Source organism: Chelonia mydas, chromosome 2, assembly GCF_015237465.2.
Source record: "Chelonia mydas isolate rCheMyd1 chromosome 2, rCheMyd1.pri.v2, whole genome shotgun sequence".
NCBI lineage: Eukaryota > Metazoa > Chordata > Testudines > Cheloniidae > Chelonia > Chelonia mydas.
The window spans coordinates 79,712,234-79,736,139 of NC_057850.1; the positions used below are offsets into that span (position 1 = coordinate 79,712,234).

Below are 23,906 nucleotides of genomic sequence, written 5' to 3' on the forward strand. Positions count from 1 at the left end.
CATATGGAGATGAATCTTGAATTGAGTAATCCCATCACTGACTGCTGCTCACCAGGATGATCTAACTGTTGCTGACAACTCCCAGCTATAGATTCCTGCATCACTGCTTCCAGTTATGCTTCAGTGTGTCCTTCAAGTGTTTCTCCTGGCCACTTTGTGTGAGGTTACTCACTTTCAGTTCTCCGTACAGCAACTGCTTTGGCAGTCTGGTGTCATCATCCTTAGCACATGATCAGCCCAGTGTAATGTGAAGCAATGAGCATGGTTTCAATCTCTGTGGAGTGGCTGTGTTCCAGAACCTCATTACTGGTAACTTTATCCTGGCATTTAATGCCGAGTATGCCACACAGGTGTCATACGTGTAAATTTTCTAGAAGCTTGATGTGATGCCTATAGCAGGTCTAGGTCTTGCACCCATACACCAAATTGGACAGCACAATCACTTTATAAAGGTTAGCATGGTTTGAAGCTTAATATCGTGTTGCTGCCAGACTCTGCTTGATTGTATGCCAAATAATGAACTGGCTCTGTTGATGCATCTTGTCAGCTGCTTGCCTATAGTAGCATCATTTGACAATGTGCTGCCAAGATAGCAGAAGTCTGTAAGAGAGTTCAGCTGTGTGTTGCTGATGGCGATTTTTGGTTTGGTGTAGGGTTTCCCTGGTGCTGGTTGATACATGACTATTATCTTTTTCAGACTCATTGCCAGCCAGTACCTTTTTCAAGACTCTGCAAATCTGTCTAGAATCAATTGTATCTCTTCTTGAGTATGTGCTTCTAGAACATAGTCATCGGCATACAGCAGCTCATGAACAACTTCTCAAAGAGCTCAGGAAAGATTGTGGCCTGTTCAGGTTGAAAACATTTGCCAGAGGACCGAAAACGTATGCTGATCTTGGCACTCAGGTCTCTTGCAGAGTCATCAAGCATTGCTGCATAAAAGAGATTGAACAGGACTGGACCACTTACACAGCCCTGCTTAATACCATTAGTGATAGGAAATGGGCCAGACAGAACACCTTCTACACAGACTCGTCCAACCGTTCTGTCATAAGTAACCTCGGAATGTTGGAGAATTTTTCTGGACAACCAAACTCACATAATTGTTGCTGAAGTCCAACTCTACTGACAACGTCAGATGCTTTAAACATGTTGATGGAGACAGTGTAAAGGTCCTGTTTCTGTTCTCTGCCTTTCTCCTGCATCTGATGAGCTACAAATATCATGTCTGCCATTCCTCACGTTGGCCTGAAACTGCATTGCGACTCCAATAGCGTGCGATTAGCGACATTGCACAGCACACGACAGGAATACCCTGGCCAGAACATTTCCAGCGGTGGAGAGTAACGAGATACTGAGATAGCTGCCACAGTCAGACTTCTTACCTTTTCTCTTGTATATGGTGACAACGGTGGTGTCTTTGAAGGCTTGCAGTACATCTTCAGTATTCCATATATTGAGAAATAGTCTATGCAGTTGCCTCAGCAAGCTCTCACCTCCACATTTGAATATTTCTGCAGGAATGCCATCAGATCCGGGGGCCCTACAGTTCTTCATGGCACTAATTACAGTGTGGTCTTCGTTGAGGGATGGGACTGCGTCCATGTTGTCATATGTTGGCTGATCCACTACTCTTATTAGTTCCTCATCTATAATGTTGGATGGTGTGTTCAGAAGATCACTGAAATGCTGTGGTCACCTCTGAAGGATTTCTCCTTTGAAAGTGGTCAGTGTTAAGCCACCCATGCTCATAAAAGGCCATGTGTCTGTGTGTGTGTGGGGTGGGGGAGGGAGGCGGTGTATAGGATGATATATGTCTTTCAAAGCAGCAGAGAAGTCTTTGGTCTCATGCCAGTCAGCAAAACCCCGGATTTCTTCTGCCTTGATATTACACCATTGATTCTGCACGTCTCTTAGATTAGATTGGATGTCATGATACAGATTCCTATATGTGGTTACTGTGTCTAAAGGAAAATGGAATACAAGAATCTGATGGTGCACCTCATGTTTATTTAGCGAGTAGCTGTTGGATTTCCAGGTCATTGTAACCCTAACAGCATCCCAATGCAAGAGGTACTTGTAAGTATGTAAGGGAATGGGGCGTAGGCAGTCTTGCCTAGCAGTCACAGTTGTGCTGAGGTCTTCCCACTATGGATGGCAGTCACTGGGCTGGAGTTAGAGGAATTGCAAGGCTGGGTGCCATAAACAAGAGTTAGAATCAGAGTCATGCTGGGGTCAGAGACTGGAGATCAGGGGCAGTACCCGGTTAGAACCATGAGGCAGGAGTCAGACATCAGGAATTGAGGCAAAGTCCGGCACAGTAACAGGCCAAGGTCTGTGTGGGTTACCCAAACAACTTCCTGGGGCAACCCATGGAATAAAGCAGGGGCACTTGGCCAATCAGATGGCTGCAGGCTACCATCACCCTAGGTCTTGTGGGCGGTACTTCCTGCGGTGCCTATTTTCCACAGTGCTTCCCAGCTGTGCCTCTGCAGGGCCTTCTGGTGGCACTGTGGGACTATTGGCCACCACAGGCTCTGCAAGATCTAGGTTCTATGCCCTTACAAAGGAGCTTATTGGTATCTGGCAGTGAGTTCCAGCTGGCCTGACAAGTTGAATGTACCCCAATTAGCTGTCATAACCTATATCTAAAAGCTAACATGTAAGGTATCAATAGAAAACTAACACCACACGGATCATTAATATTACTGCATGATGTATGTACAGAGAACAAATTCCAAATTGCAGACATATTGGAAATTATGTTATCAAAGTGTGTCTACCAGATAGGTCTAAAGTTACTCCACCACAGACAAAGGAATGTGGTTCTGCCACCTGGAAGGCATCTCCAAAATACACAGACAATGGGAATGCAAATTACATAGAAGGTAAACAGGACCATCACGACAGCAGGGGGAGGTAATTGCAGGAAAGAGACCATCATCATGAAACATGGTTTTGTAATTTTAGGGGTCCTGACCCAAAAAGAAGCTGTGGGATTGCAAGATTATTCTAAGGGGGATTGCAGTTCTGCTACCCTTACTTCTGCGCTGCTGCAGGTGGCGGTGCTGCCTTTAGAGCTGGGCAGCTAGAAAGCAGCGGCTGCTGGTCAGGAGCCCAGCTCTGAAGGCAGAGTGGCCGCCAGCAGCAGTGCAGAAGTAAGGATGGCCTGGCATGGTATTGCCACCCTTACTTCTGCGCTGCTGCTGCCTGCAGAGCTGGGCGCCCAGCCAGCAGCCACCGCTCTCCAGCCACCCAGCTCTGAAGGCAGCGCAGAAGCAAGGGCGGCAATACCACGATCCCCCCTAAAATAACTTTGTGACCCCCCTGCAACTCCGTTTTGGGTCAGGACCCCCAATTTGAGAAACTCTGCTCTCCCCCATGAAGTCGGTATGGTATAGGGTAAGAGCACACAAAAGACCAGATTTTGGGGGGGGGGGGGCGGATGGGACACGACACACCATATTTCACAGTCTGTGACATGTTTTTCATGGCTGTGAATTTGGTAGGGCTCTATTTATACTTGAACTCATTTAAAATCCTTTCTCCTTTTGTTAATAAACTTGCTTTACTCTTAATCTAAACCAAACCCGTGCTGTGCTTGATTGTTAACTCCAGTTAATGTGACAAGCTGCTTGGTAGTATCTCTCTAAAAGGAGCAAATGGAATCAGAACTGCTGAGTCAGAGCTGCTTAAAGACACTCAGTGCATGCTTGTATGCTGTCTGGAAGTGTTCAGATGAGAATCACTGTAGCACAGCATTTTGAAGCGCTCAGGTTTACAGGGCAGGCGGTGACAACCCCTGACTGATCTGGATTGCACCCGGATTGTGACAGTAATTCTAGCCAGTAGGAAGTGTTGACGAGAAAGGTGCAGCCTAGCCCCAGCTCATCAAAGGAGTCAGACACCTTACTCTTTTCAGGATTCACAGCTGTGAACCCTCTCCTGGAGTTCGGCGCCTAACCCAGGTCAGCCCTTCCTCAAGAAAAACCAGAGAGACAGGCTCCCCACCTATTATATAACCCAGGGGCAGGCCCTTAGTGTGAGGTGGGAGACCTGTTTTCAAATCCCTGCTCTGCCTGGTTTGAAATGCAAGCTGAACTTGGGTCTTCCAGATCTCAGGGAGAACCCTAACCGTCGGACTACAGAGCCAGTCTTCTACGAGTATTTCATTATTGATACAAAGTGGAACAGTTTCAACAGGAGAGAGGGAGACCAGCCCCAGAATAACCAATAACTGTGGGTTAGGGCACTCACCTGGGATATGGGAGACATGGGTTTAAGTTCCTGCCCCAAATCAGGCAAAGTGGAGATTTGAAAATTAGTCTCCTAATATGAGTGCCCTAACCACTGGGCTTCTGGGTATCCTGGTACAGCCACCCACCCACCACCTGCCTTCCTTAGCCATCTTTGTGTTGGTTAGGTGTGCTCCGAATCCATCTACTGGTTTGGGGCCTACAAGAGAGATAGGGCTTAGGTGTGAGCTGTGGTGTTGAGCAGCTGGGACGCACCAGGACTCAAGCAGCTGTGCACATCCCCACAGGCGGAAACTTGGGCGCCACAGGGACTTTACCAGTGGAAACTTTAGGCATGCAGGTAATGTAGGTGCCTACAGTGTTAGGGGGCAGCTGAGTGGGGGTTTTGAGGATCCCAGTGATGCCTAAAATGTTGGACTTAAATGCCTAAAATGGCAGTCAGGCACCTAAGTCCCTTTGTGAATCTAGCCCTTAGCCTTTCTGTACCTCAGTTCCCCATCTGTGAAACAGGAACAACAACACTTCCCCACTGCATGGGCTGTTGTGAGGCTGAATATCATAGGTACTGACTGCGTGGGTGCTCTGGGGCTCAAGCACCCACGGAAAAAAAAAAGAGTGGGTGCTCAGCACCCAGGAATCAGAGCTTGAGTATGGAATGTGATGAGTTCTGTGCTGCTAACAACTTCTGCCCTTGGGGCAGGGAGTTTGTTTATAAACAGAGAAAGGGTGATTAAGATAACAAAAGGCTTGTCATTGAACTAAATTAAGGATCCTTAGATGATCCTGAAAGCATTCCAAAAAAGAACGAGGAGTACTTTTGGCACCTTAGAGGCTAACAAATTTATTTGGGCATCAGCTTTCATGGGCTAAACCCACTTCATCAGATGCATGGAGTGGAAAATACAGTAGGAAGATATATTTATACAGAGAACATGAAAAAAAAAGTTTTTTTTCTCCTGCTGATAATAGCCCACCTTAACTGATAAGTCTCATTAGAGTTGGTATGGCAACCCCCATTTTTTCATGCTCTCTCTATATATATCTATCTATCTTCCTACTGTATTTTCCACTCTGATGAAGTGGGTTTAGTCCATGAAAGCTTATGCCCAAATAAATTTGTTAGTCTCTAAGGTGCCACAAGTACTCCTTGTTCTTTTTGCTGATTCGGACTAACATGGTTACCACTCTGAAAGCATTCCCAGGCACTCCAGTTAAAAGACAGGAAACAAAGGGTAGGAATAAATGGTTCATTTTCAGAATGGAGATAAGTAAATAGAGGGGCTTGTACTGGTTGGGATCAGTGCAGTTCAATACATTCATAAATGATCTGCAAAAAGGGGTAAACAGTGAGGTGGCAAAGTTTGCAGATGATACAAAATTATTCAAGATACTTAAGTCCAAAACAGACTGCAAAGAGTTACAGAGGGATCTCACAAAACTGGGTGACTTGGCAACAAAATGGCAGATGAACTTCAATGATAAATGCAAAGTAATGCACATGGCAAAATATAATCGCAACTATACATATTCAAAAGGATTGTGCCTAAATTAGCTGTTACCCATCAAGAAAGAGATCTTGGAGTCATTTGCAATACTCTGGAAGCACTGTTTCCAGAGTACTGCAAATGCATAAGAATTCTTCTCACTGTGCCTGTATCATCCTGAACTGTTGAATGCTCATGCTGTGGCTTCAGAAGACCTAAAAATTATCTCCAGTCATTAATGGGGCAGATGCAACTGAATAATGTAGCTGTCTTTAATGTGCATCAAAATAATACCAGGGAACCTACGTGTAAAAAAGATTGCTGACAGTTTAATCCAGAAAGCTACAGTGAGACGTAACGTTTTTAAACTGGGACATTAGTGAAGACAGCTTATAGGTGATTGCAAAGAACTTAATACACTGTAATTCATGATAATGTAATTATGTAGTTCATACCAACTGAATCATTATTAAAATAGTAAAGATACCAATGATAGACACATTCAATAACTAGAATAAGAAAGAAGTGTATAAATATGCTGAAAATAGCCTCCCCCCAAAACTGACTGAGTGTCCCTCCCCCCGCCAACACACACCTCTTCAAAAGCACCCACTGGCAAAAACAAAAGTCAGCGCCCTATGATGAATATATAACATAAAAGACTGTGAGGTGCTCAGATACTACAGTGCTGGAAGCCAGAGGAGTATGATAGACCGACCGATCTGATTTTCAAAGGTGCTTTGCATTCAGAACTCCCATTAATTTCAACAACAGTTGAAGGTGCTTAACATTTTTGGAAAATCAGGTCATTTCCTTGGATGCCTAAAGGTGGATTTAGCCCAACCTGAGGAAACCAAGTTTGAACGTGTTGACTCAACATTTTATTTTTAACCAATATCTCTGATTATTTGTCTGTATGATGTACAGCATTTCAAAATGCATGTATCTTCTGTTTACTGGTGTGCTCTCTAGACAAAGAGATCTTTAATATGATTATGGAAATACTCTGCAAGAGTGCATCTGCCAATAAAGATAATAAAGTATGCAAAAAACAAAACTTACTGTTTTCTGAACAAGAAAAATATTTAGTTTTCTTATCAGACATGTTATTGGTGTATAAACTAAGATAAAATACTGCATGCATATTGTACAAACCCTTTAGCAATTGTTGGAAAAAATACAGGCTGACATAGATTACTGCATGTGGACCAAATTTCACTCTTTCATAAGCGAGTTTTTAATGCGAAGTTTTTGTGCACACATAACAGGGATACAAAATACATTTACATGCACACCACAGGTATGCAGGCACTTTTCTAATTTGTACATGTAACTATATCTTGCTGGAGTGCACTACTTTATGCATAAAATGACAGATGCAAGTTTGGAGGTTGCTTTTGAAAGTTTGACACTAACAATGAGCCTGCAAAACCACTTTGTTATACAAAATAGTCTCTGCAACAAAAGCTAAGTTTAAAAGGAACTATAATCACACACAGCCAAATTCTGATATCTTTACTCATGTTGAGTAGCACTTTACATCACAAGTGGTCTTATTTCAGTGGCAGTAGTTGCAGAGAAATGTGTTACTCAGTGTGAGTAAAGCTATCAGACTCTTGCTGACAATGATCACACTAATCAGTATTAAATTAGAATTTACATTTGTCTAGTCTCCATGGGGCTAAATTACATGCTATAAGCCTAACTCTTTCCACGCATGTGTGCATGGTTCCCATTGACTGCCATGGGAGCTGTGCATCCTACTCCTGAGGGCATTCTGCACTAAAAAAATTAAAAATTCTACACCAACAAATTAAAAATTCTGCACACAATATTTTAAAATTCTGCAAATTTTATTTGTCAAATAAATGTGGAGGCTCTAGCATGGCATGGAGGAGCACAGGCCACTGGCTACACAAAGGGGGAGATCACTCTGTAGCTTCCCCTGGGACATGGACTCAGCAGTGAGGCTGCACCCAACCCTGACACATTGCAAGGACCGGGCCTGCCCCAGAAACACCCCAGGGTCCTGCCCCTCTGTGCCAGGGGCACCGTGTGTGGGCAGGCAGGCTCAGCCTGGCAGGATGCAAGTGTGGAGGGAATCCAGGTGTGGGTTGAGAGGGTTCTATGTGAGGCAATCTGGGTGTGGGAAGCTCTGTGGAGGATCTGGATGCAGGGGTTGGGGCGGGGGGTGGATCTGGAGGCATATTGGTTTGTTGGGGGGTTCTGGGTGCAACGACACTGGGACTCTGCAGGAGGGTCCAGGTGAAGGTGGTTTGGGCTCAGCGGGGGGTGTGTCTGGGTGGGGATAGAGCTCAGCAGGGGAGTCTGGATGTGGGGGATTCAGTGGGAAGGTCCAGATGCTGGGTGAGTGGCGCTTAGTGGGGTGGGGATCCAGGTGCAGCTGGTTGGGGCTTGGTGAGGTGGGGATCCAGGTGTGGGTGACTTATTGGCATGGTCCAGGTGCAGGGGGAGTGGGGCTTGGCAGGTGGGGTTCTGGAGGGGGGTGAAGTTTGGTGGGAGGGTCTGGGTATGAGGGGGTCTGGATGCATGGGGGTTCCGGTCTTCCCCAGCCCAGGTGGGACTAGCAGCTGAGCCCGGTGCAGGGTAGGAGCCACCAGCTGGGTATTCCCCAATCCCGTCCCCTGCCCCACAGTAATTTACTTCTCTGTCGGCTTCCCTGGGCACTCAAACATACTGCTGGGGAGGGTCGCATGACTGTTCTTGTGGCTTCCTTTTGCTTCCCCGTCAGAAAGCAATTCTTCTGTGGGGAAACAAAGAAATCTGCGGGGGATATGAATTCCGTGCATGCGCAGAGATGCAGAATTCCCCCAGGAGTAGCATACACATGCAGGGTGGACTTAATGGTAAAGTTTAGTCTATTAGTTCCCCTCCCACATACAGATACTGATTTTTAGGTTTTCAAGGAAGAGTCTGAGTGAAGCCATGAGGCACACATTCAGAAGCATATCTGTATGGCAAAACACATGGAAATTATATTTTTATCAATGGATAGGTTTCATCAGAGAGTGATTAATCTCCCATGTGGACTGGATGAAAAGTATTGGAATAAAGGTCCATGTTTTGCTAATGTGAAAGCCAGGATCATCTCTGTACATTTACCATATCCTCTTGTATTACCATCCCTACAGGAGTACAAAGGAGCATCTCACACAAGATATCTAGTACTCCCTGGAGCGTAGGGTGAGAATCTGACTAGTCATGGGGGTATGCAGCCTTAGCTCTGTCCCTCCCCATACCCGTGCTGGGATCTGGAATGGTGTGGGCGTGCATACATGCTGCGCCTTTACAAAGCAGCAGTGAGGGCTACTACTGAACACACTCCCCCAGTGTTCCTTTGAACAAAGTTCCAAGCATCTGCCATGTAAAGGGAGATTTCCTCGGGTTGCCTTTAACTCAGCCACTCCAGGTGCTCCTATCCTACTGCACATCTCAAGTACAGGAGGCCCAATCTTGCACTGAACCCATCAGAGTAGACACAGAACTCATCATATTTATTGTTTAGTTTGACAGAGGCAATAACACTATATTTCACCCCCTTATCTGTATTCTCTTCTTTTGACAGTGCTATCCTTTTTTGCCTCTTCTTAGAGCTCTCTTTCTCTCTCTGCTCACATTCCATTGTTCAATTCCCTTTGCTCTCCTCTCCAGAATTCCAATTCCACCATTTTCCTCCCCTGCAAAGTTAAACAACTCCCTTACCCCCCGCAAAAGGATCTCCATCTCCTAGACTACCAATTCTCTTGATCTCTCTTTCTCTGGGAATCCTATGTCTCCAGCAATCTGGGGCCAGATCCTCAGCCCCATTTCCACAGAACTGCCCTAACAGGCCAGCTGGCTTTATGCCCCTTACTCCTGTAACTTGTTCTGGGGACCACTTTGGAAACCCCCCAATCCCTCCTGGCTTATATGTATCAAGCAGAGCTTAGGCGTACCCAAAGATCTGGCTCTAATGTCAAAAATGGTTTTAAGGGACAGTTTTAACCAAATTCTGCTCAGTCCAACATGATGGTAAAACCTGGTTAGCTTTAAACTATTGTAAAAAAATAGTTTTAAAAGTACTTTCCTATTACACAACTCTTTTTGTAAAGTAGATCGGGTCTTAAAAATCCATTGACTAGCAATTCAATCGATTAGTAATTCACTTGAAGAAGCTAGTGCGCATCTTCATTTAGAGAGTAACTTTTTAATTTTAATGGGGTTTTATTGACTGTTACATAGTAATTTCTAAAGGTTAATTTTGCTGTGTAATGGTGCTAAATGTACTCTAACCTTCCTTGTGGCCCCGCCCCGAACTTCTGAACAGAACACTTTGCTTGTGCAGTACCTGCCGCTTCTGGTATCATGTTGCCGCATGTTCTTGATAAAATGAATCTTCTTAAAATTCTTTGGTCTGGGTGAACCTGACAGAGTCCGACATCTGAAAAATAAATCAATAAAAAAAATGTAGTCAGCTCCCTGCTGGACAGCTGAGAAGTCTCAACACAATGACAGGAAGGAAAGACCAGACAAATGATTCAAGTCACCCTGTTTTAGGAGTCAGCAGGAATGATGAAGACAATAAGTCTGGAAATGAGAAGGCTTAAAATTAAAAACACAAACTCCACAAAAACTCAGCAACATACAACTTCTCGGACTTTGCTGCGGTATGTTTGACACAGTTTTCTGGAATGATTAGTAATTAGAAATCTTTAGCTGAATTCTTGGAATGACTCAAGATGCAGTCTACACGCTTTCATTTTTGGGTCCTCCTCACCCACGTTAAAAGGCTTCTGTTAGAGTTAAAATTAAAAAAAGAGGGTGCAGCAATCGGTCATCTGCCTGTTACTGGAGTGATTCTCCTGTTCCCTTTGTTACAGAGGTCAGTTATTTCTGTGATAAGTTATAAAACATTTGAACAAATAGATAAAGTAATTGCTTAGGGAAAAAAATCTCAGAAGTTCTAAAAGCAATTTTTCCCCCCCCAACATTTTTTCTTAAAAATGGTAATTTTAAAGATAAAATGCAATAGGAGAAAAAATAAACCAGGACACTCCTTTATGGACTGAAACAGCAGTACATTCTGTCGATTTTTGTTTTAATTACCAAGTTATTTGATGTAGACTCTCATGCCCCTGAATGAATGCATTAAGGCCCAAATCGTAAATTGAGCAGCCAGGCTATGCACTGGGATGTTCCTCAGGAGTTAAGAAGAAAGGATCTTTCCCCGATGATGAAAGAGCAGCAGAACTATTCTGTACCTGCAGGCTGGAGTTGCCTCCATGGTGCCTGTACCATCACACAAGGGAAAGAATGGCCATTGTATCCATGTATAAGTAGCAGATCCACCAGCCCTGCCTCCAGCTGACCCTGGTCTCAAATCCCAGCGTCGTGGAAACATGCAGGGAGATCTGCTCCTCAGTGGGGAGGGAGACTAAACCTGTTTGAGATCCAGAAATCCTCCCTCTCTTTGCAATGGAATTGTGTTGGTTCCACTCCAGGAAGAGAGCTCCATGCCAGTTGAGGCAGGAGAGTGGGATTTGCCCTAAGAGTTCTAACCTGAATACTGTTAGATGGCCTGTACATAAAGTATCTTGGAAAGCCAGCTATGGTGCATGTATGCTCAAGCATGGTAGTGGATTTTCCAGGATACGTGGGCAATGCCTGTCAAAACACAGGAGAGGCTAGGATTGAACTTTCAACAAAAGTTTCATATGATTTTTAGTGGTGGAGTTAGTAGCCAAACCTACTGGCAGCCAAATACCCAGCACATCTGGAGATGAACTCCTGTGAGGTGCAGTGAATTTCTTGTAGATCCTTCTATTAGAGGGCCTGGTGGTGGCGGGGGGCATTAGCTCTACACCTGCAGAACAGGCCAGAGGGCCCAGCCACACACTACACACCTTTGCAGGAGCTATATTGCTTCTCCACCTGCTCCCTGACAGCAGTTCCAGAGACACCCCGACCCCATGCCAACATCTCCCCTGACTCCCCACTGAAAGAGAAAATCCCCACTGTGGCAGGGATTCCATTGCAAAAGTAATACAACCCTAGGTGATTTTGTGAATTAGCAAGTAAATAAACAAAATTCCACTTCACCAAATGCACTTTGTTTATTTCTTTTGCCAATTGTGTTTCCATCTGAATCATTTATGAGACCACTTCATAAATGCTAGGTGTCCTTTGTAAAAATAATTGTACTGGTAATAGGCCAACTTGCTATAGCCTCTACTATTAAATTTTTGCTGGGAGGTGGGGACAGACAGCTATTTTTTGTACATATTAGCAAAACATGGATAAGCAAGGTAATATGGTAAATACCAATATATGCCATCTGAATTACTGGGTCCCAACGCTAAAGAGAACTTTAAAATTAAACTTTTGCCTCACTGAATAGCTGAACTAGAAGCTTAACTCTCTGCTTGGATCTCTTTGTATACTTTTAATTTTTAAACCTCCCGCTGCAGATTGCATCACTTTGGCCAACTGCCTAGGGACTAGTCGTACAATCACACGGCAGTCTCCAAAAAGAAGCCATCTCTTCTTGGCTGCAGGATTAACATGATGAGGCGGAGGATACAAAAGGGGTGGGAACAGACTCCTTAAGGGGAAAAGGCTAGTGTGCTGGATAATGAAAGAGCACAATTGAGCATTTTCACCTAAGAACAAGCAGTATCATAACCACCAACCTCAAAATAACAACAAAACCCCAAATACACATGCACAAATAAAATAAATAATAATTAAAAAAGAGAGAGAGTGACAAAAAGCTTAAATTCAATTTTGAAAAAATAAAGTGTCTGTTAAATAATGATGATTTCATCACCATTAAGGCTCTAATGAATCCTAGCACTGACAATCACAGCTCTAAGTGCCCTTCCATTCTCTACCCATCCAATTTATACGGTCACTTCTTACTGTCTAAACCTGAGTCAGATTCTATCTACCACCTTGTTCTACAAAAAGGAGGATAAACAGTATGGACCAGATTCTGATACTCTTCGTCCTGGGTGTTTTACTCCCTGAGAAAGGTATTGCTCAATATGAGTAAGGGCGGCATGATCTGTTCCTATTATACATAACAGGCAAACAGACATACAGACAGTGTATAAAATCACCTCCGTAGTGGAGCATTTTCCTCGATGTCCTCCAAAGTCTCCAGAGACGAGCGCTGGGAGATCAACCGACGCCTGAGGAGAAAAGAAATAATCACCACTGATTAAATTAAAAAAAAATAAATCCTTGTTTCTTAAGGGCAACATGCCACACTGTTGAATGACCTGAGCCACATGTTTTTATATTAGACTGGTTTCACTCTGTTCAGTCGTACTTATCTTGGAGATCCAAACTGATTCCTATCATAAATAAACCATTTCATAAAATCTTTTCTATCAAAACAAAAATTGAATCTTTATGTTGCCAACCACTGAGTTCATGCCACAGTACTCTCCCCAGTTTATACCCAAACTTGCTTTTAGCTTTCCAGATTCCGTTCTTCAATGGGTTTAAATACCTACAGAAGGACAGCATATCATTTATTTTGTTGAAGATAGTGTAGACCTATATTCATATCACTATGAATCAAAACTGACTTCCTATCATTCACATTGCTCTAAGGAATGCATTTCATTGTACTTCTCTTCACACTCCGCTCCCCTCCAAACGCTATTTTCCTCCAGTTTTCACATATGTATGGGCAATTATTGTCCCCTGGTGTCTCACTGCTGTTGGGGGTGGATCTAAATATTTAGTTCAAAGATTGTAAAACTAGCAGTAGTAGGTGCTAAATAGCAGTTTAAAAATGAGCTCTCATTAATTCTGTCATAAATCTCATTAATTCTGATGTTAATTTTATGAGGTTCTATACGTAGCAAGGAGGTTCTCTTTGTTGAGCCAGACACCCCTTTGATGAAATGCAGCTGTCAAGGTTACATATGTTTATTTCCTTTACTCTCAGTTTTTTGATCTGTATTTTTATCATGAAAAGATTGAAATAAAGAAAAAAAAAATCACAGCCTAACACTTAAGAGGACAGAATTTACTCTATAGCACAGACGAGGAGTGTTGTTTTTGTTAGAAGGAAAATAAGAGCAGGACAGGGAGTGCAGGGGAACTCCAATACTGCATTAAGGAGGGTGCTGCCGCACAGCCATCAAGTTACTAGGACCAACGGGGGCAGCGCTCTTCCCAAGCCTGCTGGATTGAGGTGCTGTGGAGAGGGTGCAGGAGTAGTGCAGGGATTGGTGTAATGTCAGTGGGAGGCATGTTTTGAATGAGGGACAGAAACGTGGGGAGCACCCACTGCACAGCTCTGCCCCTTCCTTTCCTCCCTACATTTCTCTGACCTCCCCCTTTCCCCTAGCACAGGGAAGGAGGGGATTCTGGGTACTTCCCCTGAACAGGGAGCTCCTAGTGGAGCTGCCATGGGGAGAAACTGTTGAAGGATGGGGGCAGTTGTGGAGGAGGGGTCAGGTGGCACCACTTCTCTTCTCTCCTAAGTCACTGAAGGGAAGGTGCCCAACTCTCCCCTGCCTTGCCCTTCCCCCCCCTTCCCCCATGATGGTTCTGCTTCATCAGCACTTCTGAGCTCCCAGAGAATAAAGGTCCCTTTGAGGACAATCTCTTATTCATCAAGGGATCACTGAAAACCCAGTTTTTGGAAACCCCGTTCTTCATGAAAACTAGTCTTCCAACTGGGTTTTGAAAAAAAAAAAAAAAAACCCATAGTGTTTGGATGATCCCTTACTCTAACAATAGTCGTCTCCTAGGATACGCTGGCCCCTCAGTAGCTGTGCCAAAACACAGATCAAAGGGGTAAAGGTTGGCAAGGTGGCAGAGCCCACCACTTTGTACCCTGCTAATCAGCACACCCACTGCCCGACTCCACCCCCCACAACATCCCCCCCCCACACTGCTCTGACCCTGCCCCCAATATCCTTATCTTTGAACCCCCCAAAATCTGAAAATATTATGAGTAGCTCATGAAGGCAGATACTGTGTATCAGGCAACCCCTTGATCAAATGACCTAGCGACTTGCTTTCCTTTGATCGTACTCCATCCCATTGTTCAGGAAATAGCTGAAGATCAAGAGTCATGATTACATTACTCTAACTGCTTACTGGAATCTTTCACCTTCTCTCTGTAATTAATGCTGACTTCCTTGACAATATTTTTCAATTAGAAGTAGAGTCTGCATGTGGATGTTAGAGCACTTTAAAATATTGCTCTGAAATTGGAAATTTTGGACATCCATAAGGAGACCCAGCAGAATGCAGGCGGAGAGCAAGGAACACGCACAACACACATCAGTGAAAGCTGACAGCTGAGCTGGAACTCAGTGCATGGATGCAGCTCAGGTTCAATGGCCAGAGCACATCACATTGAGCCAGCCAATTACTGTGACAACAGATTGACAGCAAATCATCTGTCTTGTGACAGATCACTAGTTTTGCTGCACATACACATTTTACTCTCTTAGGTTCATTGGTTCTGGGTTGACCCACGGTGTAGCAGTCACTCCGCCCTCAATAACTTTTAAAATATTGCTTCCCCAAAGGGGCAGTGGGTACTGTGCATTAGCTAAGACAAATGCCAAGTGGGTAAGGATCAGAACAAAAGCATAAGCCCAAATGTGGGCGGGGGGGGGGGGAGGGCGGTTCTAAGAACCAGGTGACTTTATAAATACATAATTTTTAGGAGATCTGTATTTAACGAATGCCTAGCTTAAATGACCCCAAATATGAACCACTAAGCTTACCCTGCATCCCCTGAGCGACAGCAAGTTTCAAGACAATCTTGAGTACAGTTTTAGAGTACTTAGCCAGCCAATTACTGTAACAACACATGAAAACAAAATAAGGCACCAAAAAAAAAAAAAAAGGGGGGGGGGTAAGGAAAAAAAATCTAGCTTTCGTGCAAAGTCACAGTTGATATTAACCCTGGTGAGCCCATTCAAACGCTCCTGTCCCATAGTTGAACGGTGATAGTTCTTTATGTGCTTCAACACGTCAGACAGGTTATTATCCCTATCACTGAATCAAAACTCAAGCACGCAAGGTATAATATAACAGGCTGAGCTGAAGACAAAGGGAGGACATATATATAGTAAATACAGACACAGATACATACAGAGGCATAGTGTCCAAAAATTTCAAACATGTGTCCTCACTAAACTCACTGTACAAGATTGTCCCCACATATTTTCACCTTGAATCTGGGCCTATAGACTACAAAAGCCTATGATGATGGCTAACCTCCCAAATTAGGGCTCAACCAACCAACCAGTCACCTCTTTTAGATATCATATGAAGATAATAATGAGGAATTCTCACACACAAATAATTCCTTAGTCAACTAGATGTAAAACTATAAAGACACTAAAATGTAACAATTCTCTACCTTTCAACATGCACTTGATCCAGCACCAGCCATTAGTAGTGGTTTGTTTATATAATCAGCTGATCTGAGAGGACATATTTATCAGGGTGTAATCCTGTGCCATCAGAACCGATATATTTTTATTAATATTTATGAACATTTTAAACTCTTTAATATGATAAAATCTATATCAGTTAAAAAAAAATTATGTCTTTTACCAAATCACATCTCTTATTTGCTTAAATTTGCAGTTCTAAGCTGAGAGTGTGTCTCACATTTTGGTCCGATAGGGATGCGCATAAAAACAAGTTGCGAAACTTATCAAATGCCAAAAAATTAACAAGTGTCTAAATTTGAGGCTCCCTTTAAACTTGAGGCCCAGGCCAAATGACCCTCCTGGCCCCCCTTCTGAGAGGCCTTGTGTCAGATTGAGCCATGATTTAACGTCGTACCTTTAAACCCTACTCAAGACAAAGCCATAGACATGTCCATTTTCTTCCCATTGCTAGTCCTTTTTCACTTTGTGTTCTTGAGAATAAAAAGTTTGCAACTAAATTCTGTCCAGTGTGGAGGACTATTCCTAGTGCTTTACCCTACTTGTGCAAATAAGTAGCCTCTGCTCATACTTGTCCTGGAATGCAGCTCCCTGCTGTTCACAGTGCAGTGCATTTGTGTAATTTGCAGAGTAGTTTGAGAGATTAAAAGAAGTGAGCCAAACTATGAGCTACAGCAGTAACATTCCTTACATTTACAGCGGAATATTATGTATAACAAATGCTCAAGCAAAGAAATTCCAAGGATTATGGGTTCCCTAGCAGAATCTGAGCTTTCACTGAAAAAACATAGTCCATTTGGATGTGAAGGTAGCCTTGAGAAGATGTACTGCTTTGAGTCGTATCCAGACAGACTGAAACAATAGCATTGAGTGTGAATTTCCTCCAATTCATCAAGGGGACGTACTTTTGAAGCCTAATTATGATCACTTAAATGCCAACATGATAAGCCTTTTCACAACTGAATGTCATACTAGAAACAGCAACTAAGGAACAGGTTTCAGAGTAGCAGCCGTGTTAACCTGTATTCGCAAAAAGGAGTACTTGTGGCACCTTAGAGACTAACCAATTTATTTGAGCATAAGCTTTCGTGAGCTACAGCTCACTTCATCACTTCATTATGCTCAAATAAATTGGTTAGTCTCTAAGGTGCCACAAGTACTCCTTTTCTTTCAACTAAGGAATGTTATCTTCTGTGAACGAACCCACATCCTGTGTTGCACAAACATTAAAAAAGGACTTTTTTAAAGGAATAAAGCTTTTGAAATGGTAAACTATAGAAATAATGCTGCAAATGGGGGCATTTGACTTTATTTGCATTTGACAAAGCCTTTCTAATCACCTGTACTTATTTTTTTTAATGTTGATTTCTAACATTAGAACTTTCTTCCTCTGAGTTCTCACACTTAGAGCTTATTTGTACAAACTAAAATGGTGCATTTTAAAACTGGTCAACTAAAGTGTTTTGGGGTCGACACACAAATGTTCATCAAAAATAATTTGTTTTCATTCACACATTGTCATTTTGGTGCAAGACTGTATGCGGAAACTTATTTTGGAATAAAAATGTTCTATTTCAAGAAAAAAAATTAATAGGACACTTATTCTGAAGTAAGAATGATCAAATGCACACTTGCCTAAAATGACAACAGTGTGTGAATTAAACAGATTTAGTTATTTTGGTGTAAGTTTGTGTGTAAACCAGCCTTTAGTTAACATGGTTTAAAATTAGTATAGGTTCACCTCTGCTGGCTAACTCATGCTAAAATATGACTTGCCTTGTCTACACTTCTGTATTAAAATACATTAGTTAAAATGTTAAAGGGTTTCTTGACTAGGAAAATTGGTCGAGTTTAGTTCTGGTTTAGCTAACACATGCTAGCTAAGCCTGACCTAAACTCAGCCATTTTCTCTAGTGTAGATGCAAGGTAACACCTTCGCTCGATTTAGCTGGCCAAATTTCTCCCATAGTAATATGCTGCTGTGTAGATGGGGCCTAAGTAAATATTGCCATATGTAGCTGAGTGGACCATATTCTCTTGCCTGGAATTAAGGGTTTCATATCAATTTTTGAGGGAGGATAACTTCATAGTTCTGAAATCCAGACCTTGTTAAAATGTTGCTGCCCAGAATCCCACGTTAGCAGAAAGTGCCAATATCCAGCCTTTTGATTTTTGCCACATGGCAGCAATTTCCCTTAAACATGTATCTGAAAAAATCTTCTTGGCTACCTATTCCTTCTCAGCTCATTACATCAGCCTACAAATGACAAATATGGATTAAGAATGGGATAAATGATAGCTCTTAAAATGGAACTGTAAATGGGGAATCATCATCAAGTGGGTGTGTTTCCTGGGCAGTCCCACAGGGATCAGTTTTGGCCCTGAGCTATTTAACGTTTTTATCAATGACCTGGAAAAAAACATAAAATTATCACTGATAAAGTTTGCTGATGACACAAAAGTTGAGGGACTGAAAATATTGAAAAGGCAGGTCACTGATTCAGAATAATCTGGATCACTTGGTAGGCTAGGGGCAAGCAAACAGTATGCATTTTAATACAGCTAAATATAAACGTATACATCTAGGAACAAAGAATGTAGACCACGCTTACAGGATGGGAGACTATATCCTCAGAAACAGTGAGTCTGAAAAAGATTTGGGGATCATGGTGGATAATCAGCTGAACATGAACTCAGTGTGATGCTGTGGCCAAATGAGCTAATGCAATCATGGGATGCATAAATAAGGGAATCTCGAGTAGGAGCAGGGAGGTTATTTTACTTCTGTAGTTGGCACTGGTGTGACTGCTGCTGGAACACTGTGTCAAGTTCTGGTGGCCACAGTTTATGAAGATGTTGATAAATTAGGGCTAGTCTACACTGGCAATGTAAAAGCTCAGCGCTCTTTAAAAAAACCACCTCCAGGAGGGGCGTAGCTACCAGCACTGGGAGTGCGGTGATTTTTCACTGGGGTGATTTTTCACCCCCTTGAGCAAGAAAGTTGCTGTGCTGTAAAGTGCCAGTATAGACAGGCCTTTAGGGAAGATTCAGAGAAGAGCCCCGAGAATGATGAAAGGATTAGAAAACATGCCTGACTGTGATAGATTGTTAGATTGAGTTTGCTGAATCTATTTAAAGAGAAGGATAAGGGGTGACTTGATTTGTGTCTATATGTGTCTATATAGGGACAAATATTTAATAATGGGCTCTTCAATCTCACAGAGAAAGGTATAACACAATCCAATAGCAGGAAGTTGAAGCTAGACAAATTCAGACTGAAAATAAAGTGTAAATTTTTGACAGAGAGGGCAATTAGTTATTGGAACAATTTACCAAGGGTTGTGGTGGATTCTCCATCACTGACCATTTTTACATCAGGACTGGATGATTTTTTTAAATTATATGTTCTTAGGAATTATTTGGGGGATGTTTTATGGACTCTGTTATATAGGAGGTCAGACTAGATCAGGGGTTCTCAAACTTGCACTGTGACCCCCTTCTGACAACAAAAATTACTACATGACCCCAGGAGGGGGGACTGAAACCTAAGCCCACCCAAACCCCACTGGCCTGGGGGATGGGGGGACAAAGCCCAAGGGCTTTAGCCCCAGGCAGGGGGCCTGTAACCTGAGCCCTACCGTCCAGGGCTGAAGCCCTGGGGCTTCGGCTTTGGTCCCAGGCAGTGGGGCTCAGGCTTCAGCCACAGCAAGTCTAAGCCACCCACAGTTTGAGTACCGCTGGACTAGATGATCACAATGGTCCCTTCTGGCTTTGGAATCTATAAATCTATGAGCATACTAAATCTGGGCAAGACACTAAAAAGTTGTTTGGTTGGCCAATGTTTTAAATTGTCATTTTTAAAGGAGCTCATGGCCCCATTTGCACTTTGGATTAATCAGTGACCAGCTGCCTGATTCCACATAACAATGTTTAAACCAAAAATATCTTGTCTGTTGTTCCCCACGCAAAACATGATTGGTCCTTAAAAAAAAAAAAGGAGTTATTAAGTATATCGTTCAATAACTAAAACAAATACAAATACGTAAATGAAGGGAGTAAATCAGTTACAAAAAAAAAAAAAAGCCATATTCTGCTCACAGCTCTCAGTAAAGTCAACTTCTCACTCTACTTGACAATGCCAATGTGAGTACATTGCAAGAATGGATTCATTAAACAATTTACCATTCTCAGAAAAATATCTGAGTAGTCAATTGCTGCAATACACACAGATCAATTACATCAATCAGATGTACAAGTAAACCTTAAGAAGCAACAGCAGAGATGCCATTGAGCCATGAAGTTCACATCTGAACTACGAGATAAGAATGGCAGTGTTGCTTGAAAGAAGAAAAATCCCACTCTCTTGGTTTCTAGACCACACTCACTATGGGTGTGATCCTAAACCTGCTGAAGTTAATGGTGCAGCTCTCATGGACTTCAAAGGAGCATCATCATGCATTAGGGATTTTTTTAAAAACAGGTATCAGAGGGGCTTACAAAAAGGTGCGGGTGCAGGTACAGCTCCTCCAGAATCCATGATTAAAGCATCTTAAACCAAACCAATAGCTATATATGAATTGGAAAAAAAAGGCCGGACTTTGTATGAACAAATATGTATATAATTTGTTATTCATAAAATTATCCTTGTCTGGGGTGTTCACTGCTACTGAAATCCCACGATAGGTACAACAGCCATAGACAAGCTGCAGGTATTCTAATAAGCAAGTGTTCAAATGATTAACAATGATGAAAAATGGTCAAGAGTCAAGAAATCATGTCAATTTGAGATTGTCATAGTTCAGGTGTCCAATATGTTCATCTCATTTCTGTAGTGACCAGCACCAATATGAGAAAACAAGTGCCAGAGAAGCAGCAGGGTTGGACGGTCAGAGCTGTTAACTGTTTATACCAGAGTTTAAAATATTGTATTTTGGGACTATTAGAGGGACCAGAATTGCCCAATTTCCTGGGAGACATGGCAGGTTTGATTTAAATGTACTCTCTGCTGCGAGGACTCAAAAAGTCATTGAAGAGGAGTTCTCAATTAAAGAACATTGACTTGGACATTACACTATTAGCTCCTAGGATTTTGAAGAATGGAAGAAGAGCCATTAAACAACACTATCAGCATGTAAGGATGTTTCACAAAATCCAGGTATCCGCATCATTATATAATAGAAGGTAGTTTTTGGTCTCTACTCATCTAACATTACAGAAAGAGAAATATAGGAAAACAAATCCTGAATAAGCTTCTGAAAAAAAGGAGAATTGTCCAGAGGCACCCAAAGCGATAGGAAGGAACATGACAGGCTGATGCAAGAGCTGTAATTAATCATATGTAATAAAAACTACAAAGAGCTGCCTAGTCACCCATAAAGCCTGGAAAGAAATCCAGCGCATGATTCAGATCTTTAAAACTGTTTAGTAGTTTTCGAATGCAGCTGCAGTTGAGCGCTTAAAAAAACCCCAAAGAACATTCAGCGTATTTTGAAAATTACATCAATTGTTTTGTTAATCAAGAAACAGTAATTCAAACCACAGAATACAAAAAAGCATGCTTTGAAAGATAACTCAGCTTAATAGCTACCTCTGTGCAGGATGAAGTTATGGTTTGGAACATGACTTTTTGCACAGGACATTAAAGAGGTCTCATTGATATTCTCATTCAAGAGAAAGCAGTTATCCGACTGTGGTGATGAATGCCCAACATTGACTCAACAACCTGTTCCTGTTGAGGCATGCATTGCGAAACTAGATTAGCCTAACTGTCTGTAGACTAAAGTCTGGAGATGATTTCAACAGTGCCATTTTTCCTGTTTGCTCTCCCTCATCTCCTCCAGGGCAAGTTTTTGAGACTTTCCAGTTTAAAAGAAGAGGGTGGGAAACAGCTTAGACAGAACTAACCTCAGCCCCCAGTTATAAGAATGCTTCTCCCAGTTGGGACCTTCCCAAACATTCCCGTGCTTGAACCTGCCTCCTCACCTACTTTGCAATCCAAACCATTTTCTCCTTCTCTAGCCCTCATCCTCTCCCAGTGCTGAACGTCTAGACACAAGCTTTGAAGTAGCTCACAAAATTCTACCAGAGTAACCCATAATACACTGGACCCATTCTGTACAGTATGTGAGCATACTAAACACATACATATTAAACATTAAAGATTTTGATAAATGGAGAGAAGTCCTAGTAGAATTATATACATACACAAGCACTCTCTCTAGAAAACTGTACCACAAGTCCCTCCAATTAACCAGAATAATCTGTGTCTGATAGATGGATCAGAGGCTGTGTCTACACTACGGAGACTATATTGGCATAGCCCTGTAGTGTAGACTCAGCCTACAGAGACAGATGTGGGTTTTCTGTCGGTGTCACCGCCTCCCTGAATGAAGTTAGTTATGTTGACAGAAGCACTCTTTTGTCAACATAGCTGTGCCTACTGTGGGGGTTTGGTTGGCATATGTATTCTCAGTCAGGGGTGTGATTTCTTTTTCCACATAGAAGTAGCTATGTCAGCCTAATTTAAGGGTAGATCAACCATGATTCTTCTTGAACTTGCACCCATGTAAATCACGAGTAACTCCACTGAAGTCAGTGAAAGCAGCATCTGTTTATTACACACACAGAGTACATAAATGGTTCTGGTAAACTGAAGGGAGATACAGTAGAATTGTGTGAGGATGCTCAAAACAGTACTGGCCTCTTCTGCTCATCAGTTCAGCCTCAGACTTGTTGAAAGAAGTGTGGTTCTGAGTCCAAGTGGGATTTACAAACAAAACAAACAAAAACAAACACACACAAAAACAAAAACAGTGTGTTTGAAGCGGGAGGAAGTTTCTCACTAGGTAAGATGGGGTCCTGCAGCTCTGATGGAAGGGAAACCCAAAATGTTAGGGTCTGGGGCCTAGTTTGTCTTTATCTTCCCTAGCCGCTGCATGAAGCCTATTGTTTTTTCTCTGCAGGCAGTAGCCTCTGTTACCCATCCTCCTACTGCTGACCATGACCCAACTGTAACGAGACATATGACAGTACTCGCTAGGAATAGGGTTTCAGTACAAGAAGTTAGAGCTTCAAAAAATATCCCTCAGCCTCCTAAAATGTATATAACACATTACATACAGTTGGTCATTTATTCAGCCAAAAGCATTTTTAATTCACTTCTACAAATTATTTTATTTTACTGTCTGTTGAATAATTTAAACAGGACTGTAAGAAGGCAGTACTACTGGAGCACTTTCCTCTTGCATGTTGCAACAGGACATGCCTGCTTCAGTTTCCCTGCTTCAGAGTCCCCAGAAATAGTCCGTTAAGTCTTTCTGAATATCTCTCTCACTCACTTGTAGGGTTAATTTATTACAAAAGTCCTGTGTATATAAATCACAACAAATCCCCCACTATCATAGGCCAGAATTACCCAGCATTGTCCAAACAGTACGTGCAACATGTCAAGTACAGCCCCAGCTACTCTCATCACACCCCCACTCTCCAGTACAGCTCCAAGAACTCTTGCCATGCCCCACTTCCAGACTTCAGCTCTCTAGCTCAGAGAGCCAGCAGGCATCTCCCTCAGTGGCTCTCACCCTTCAGCCCTCTCAAGCTTTCTCTGGCCATGGTTCTCTGGCTCAGGAAGATCAGGAGGCCAGCCCCACCCCTGGCCTCCTAGCCCCAAACCCTTTCCAGCCTCCGAGCACTGGCTCTGGTTCAGGAAGGTCAGTAGGACAGCCCTTCTACTG

At 42.7% G+C, this 23,906-nt stretch overlaps 2 protein-coding genes across 8 annotated transcripts in view; one reads left to right on the forward strand and one right to left on the reverse strand.

The window, feature by feature from the left end:
* TMEM241 (transmembrane protein 241) overlaps positions 1-23,906 on the forward strand; it is a 199,768-nt gene that overhangs the window by 146,517 nt on the left and 29,345 nt on the right. The window contains exon 15 of one of the 4 annotated variants that reach the window (XM_043539745.1): positions 1,521-3,080. The exons of the other annotated variants lie outside the window; for them this stretch is intronic. Coding sequence (XP_043395680.1) covers positions 1,521-1,641 — 121 coding nt within the window. The 3' untranslated portion in view covers positions 1,642-3,080. Of the gene's footprint in view, positions 1-1,520; positions 3,081-23,906 lie in introns of those variants that run through there. 4 annotated transcript variants of the gene reach the window in all.
* The window catches only part of CABLES1 (Cdk5 and Abl enzyme substrate 1), a 111,421-nt gene that overhangs the window by 40,074 nt on the left and 47,441 nt on the right, over positions 1-23,906 (reverse strand). For all 4 annotated transcript variants that reach the window (XM_037892748.2, XM_037892747.2, XM_037892749.2 and 1 more), the window contains exons 2-3: positions 12,859-12,930; positions 10,089-10,181 (exon numbers count right to left, since the gene is read on the reverse strand). In XM_037892748.2, coding sequence (XP_037748676.1) covers positions 10,089-10,181; positions 12,859-12,930 — 165 coding nt within the window. The remainder of the gene's footprint in view (positions 1-10,088; positions 10,182-12,858; positions 12,931-23,906) is intronic.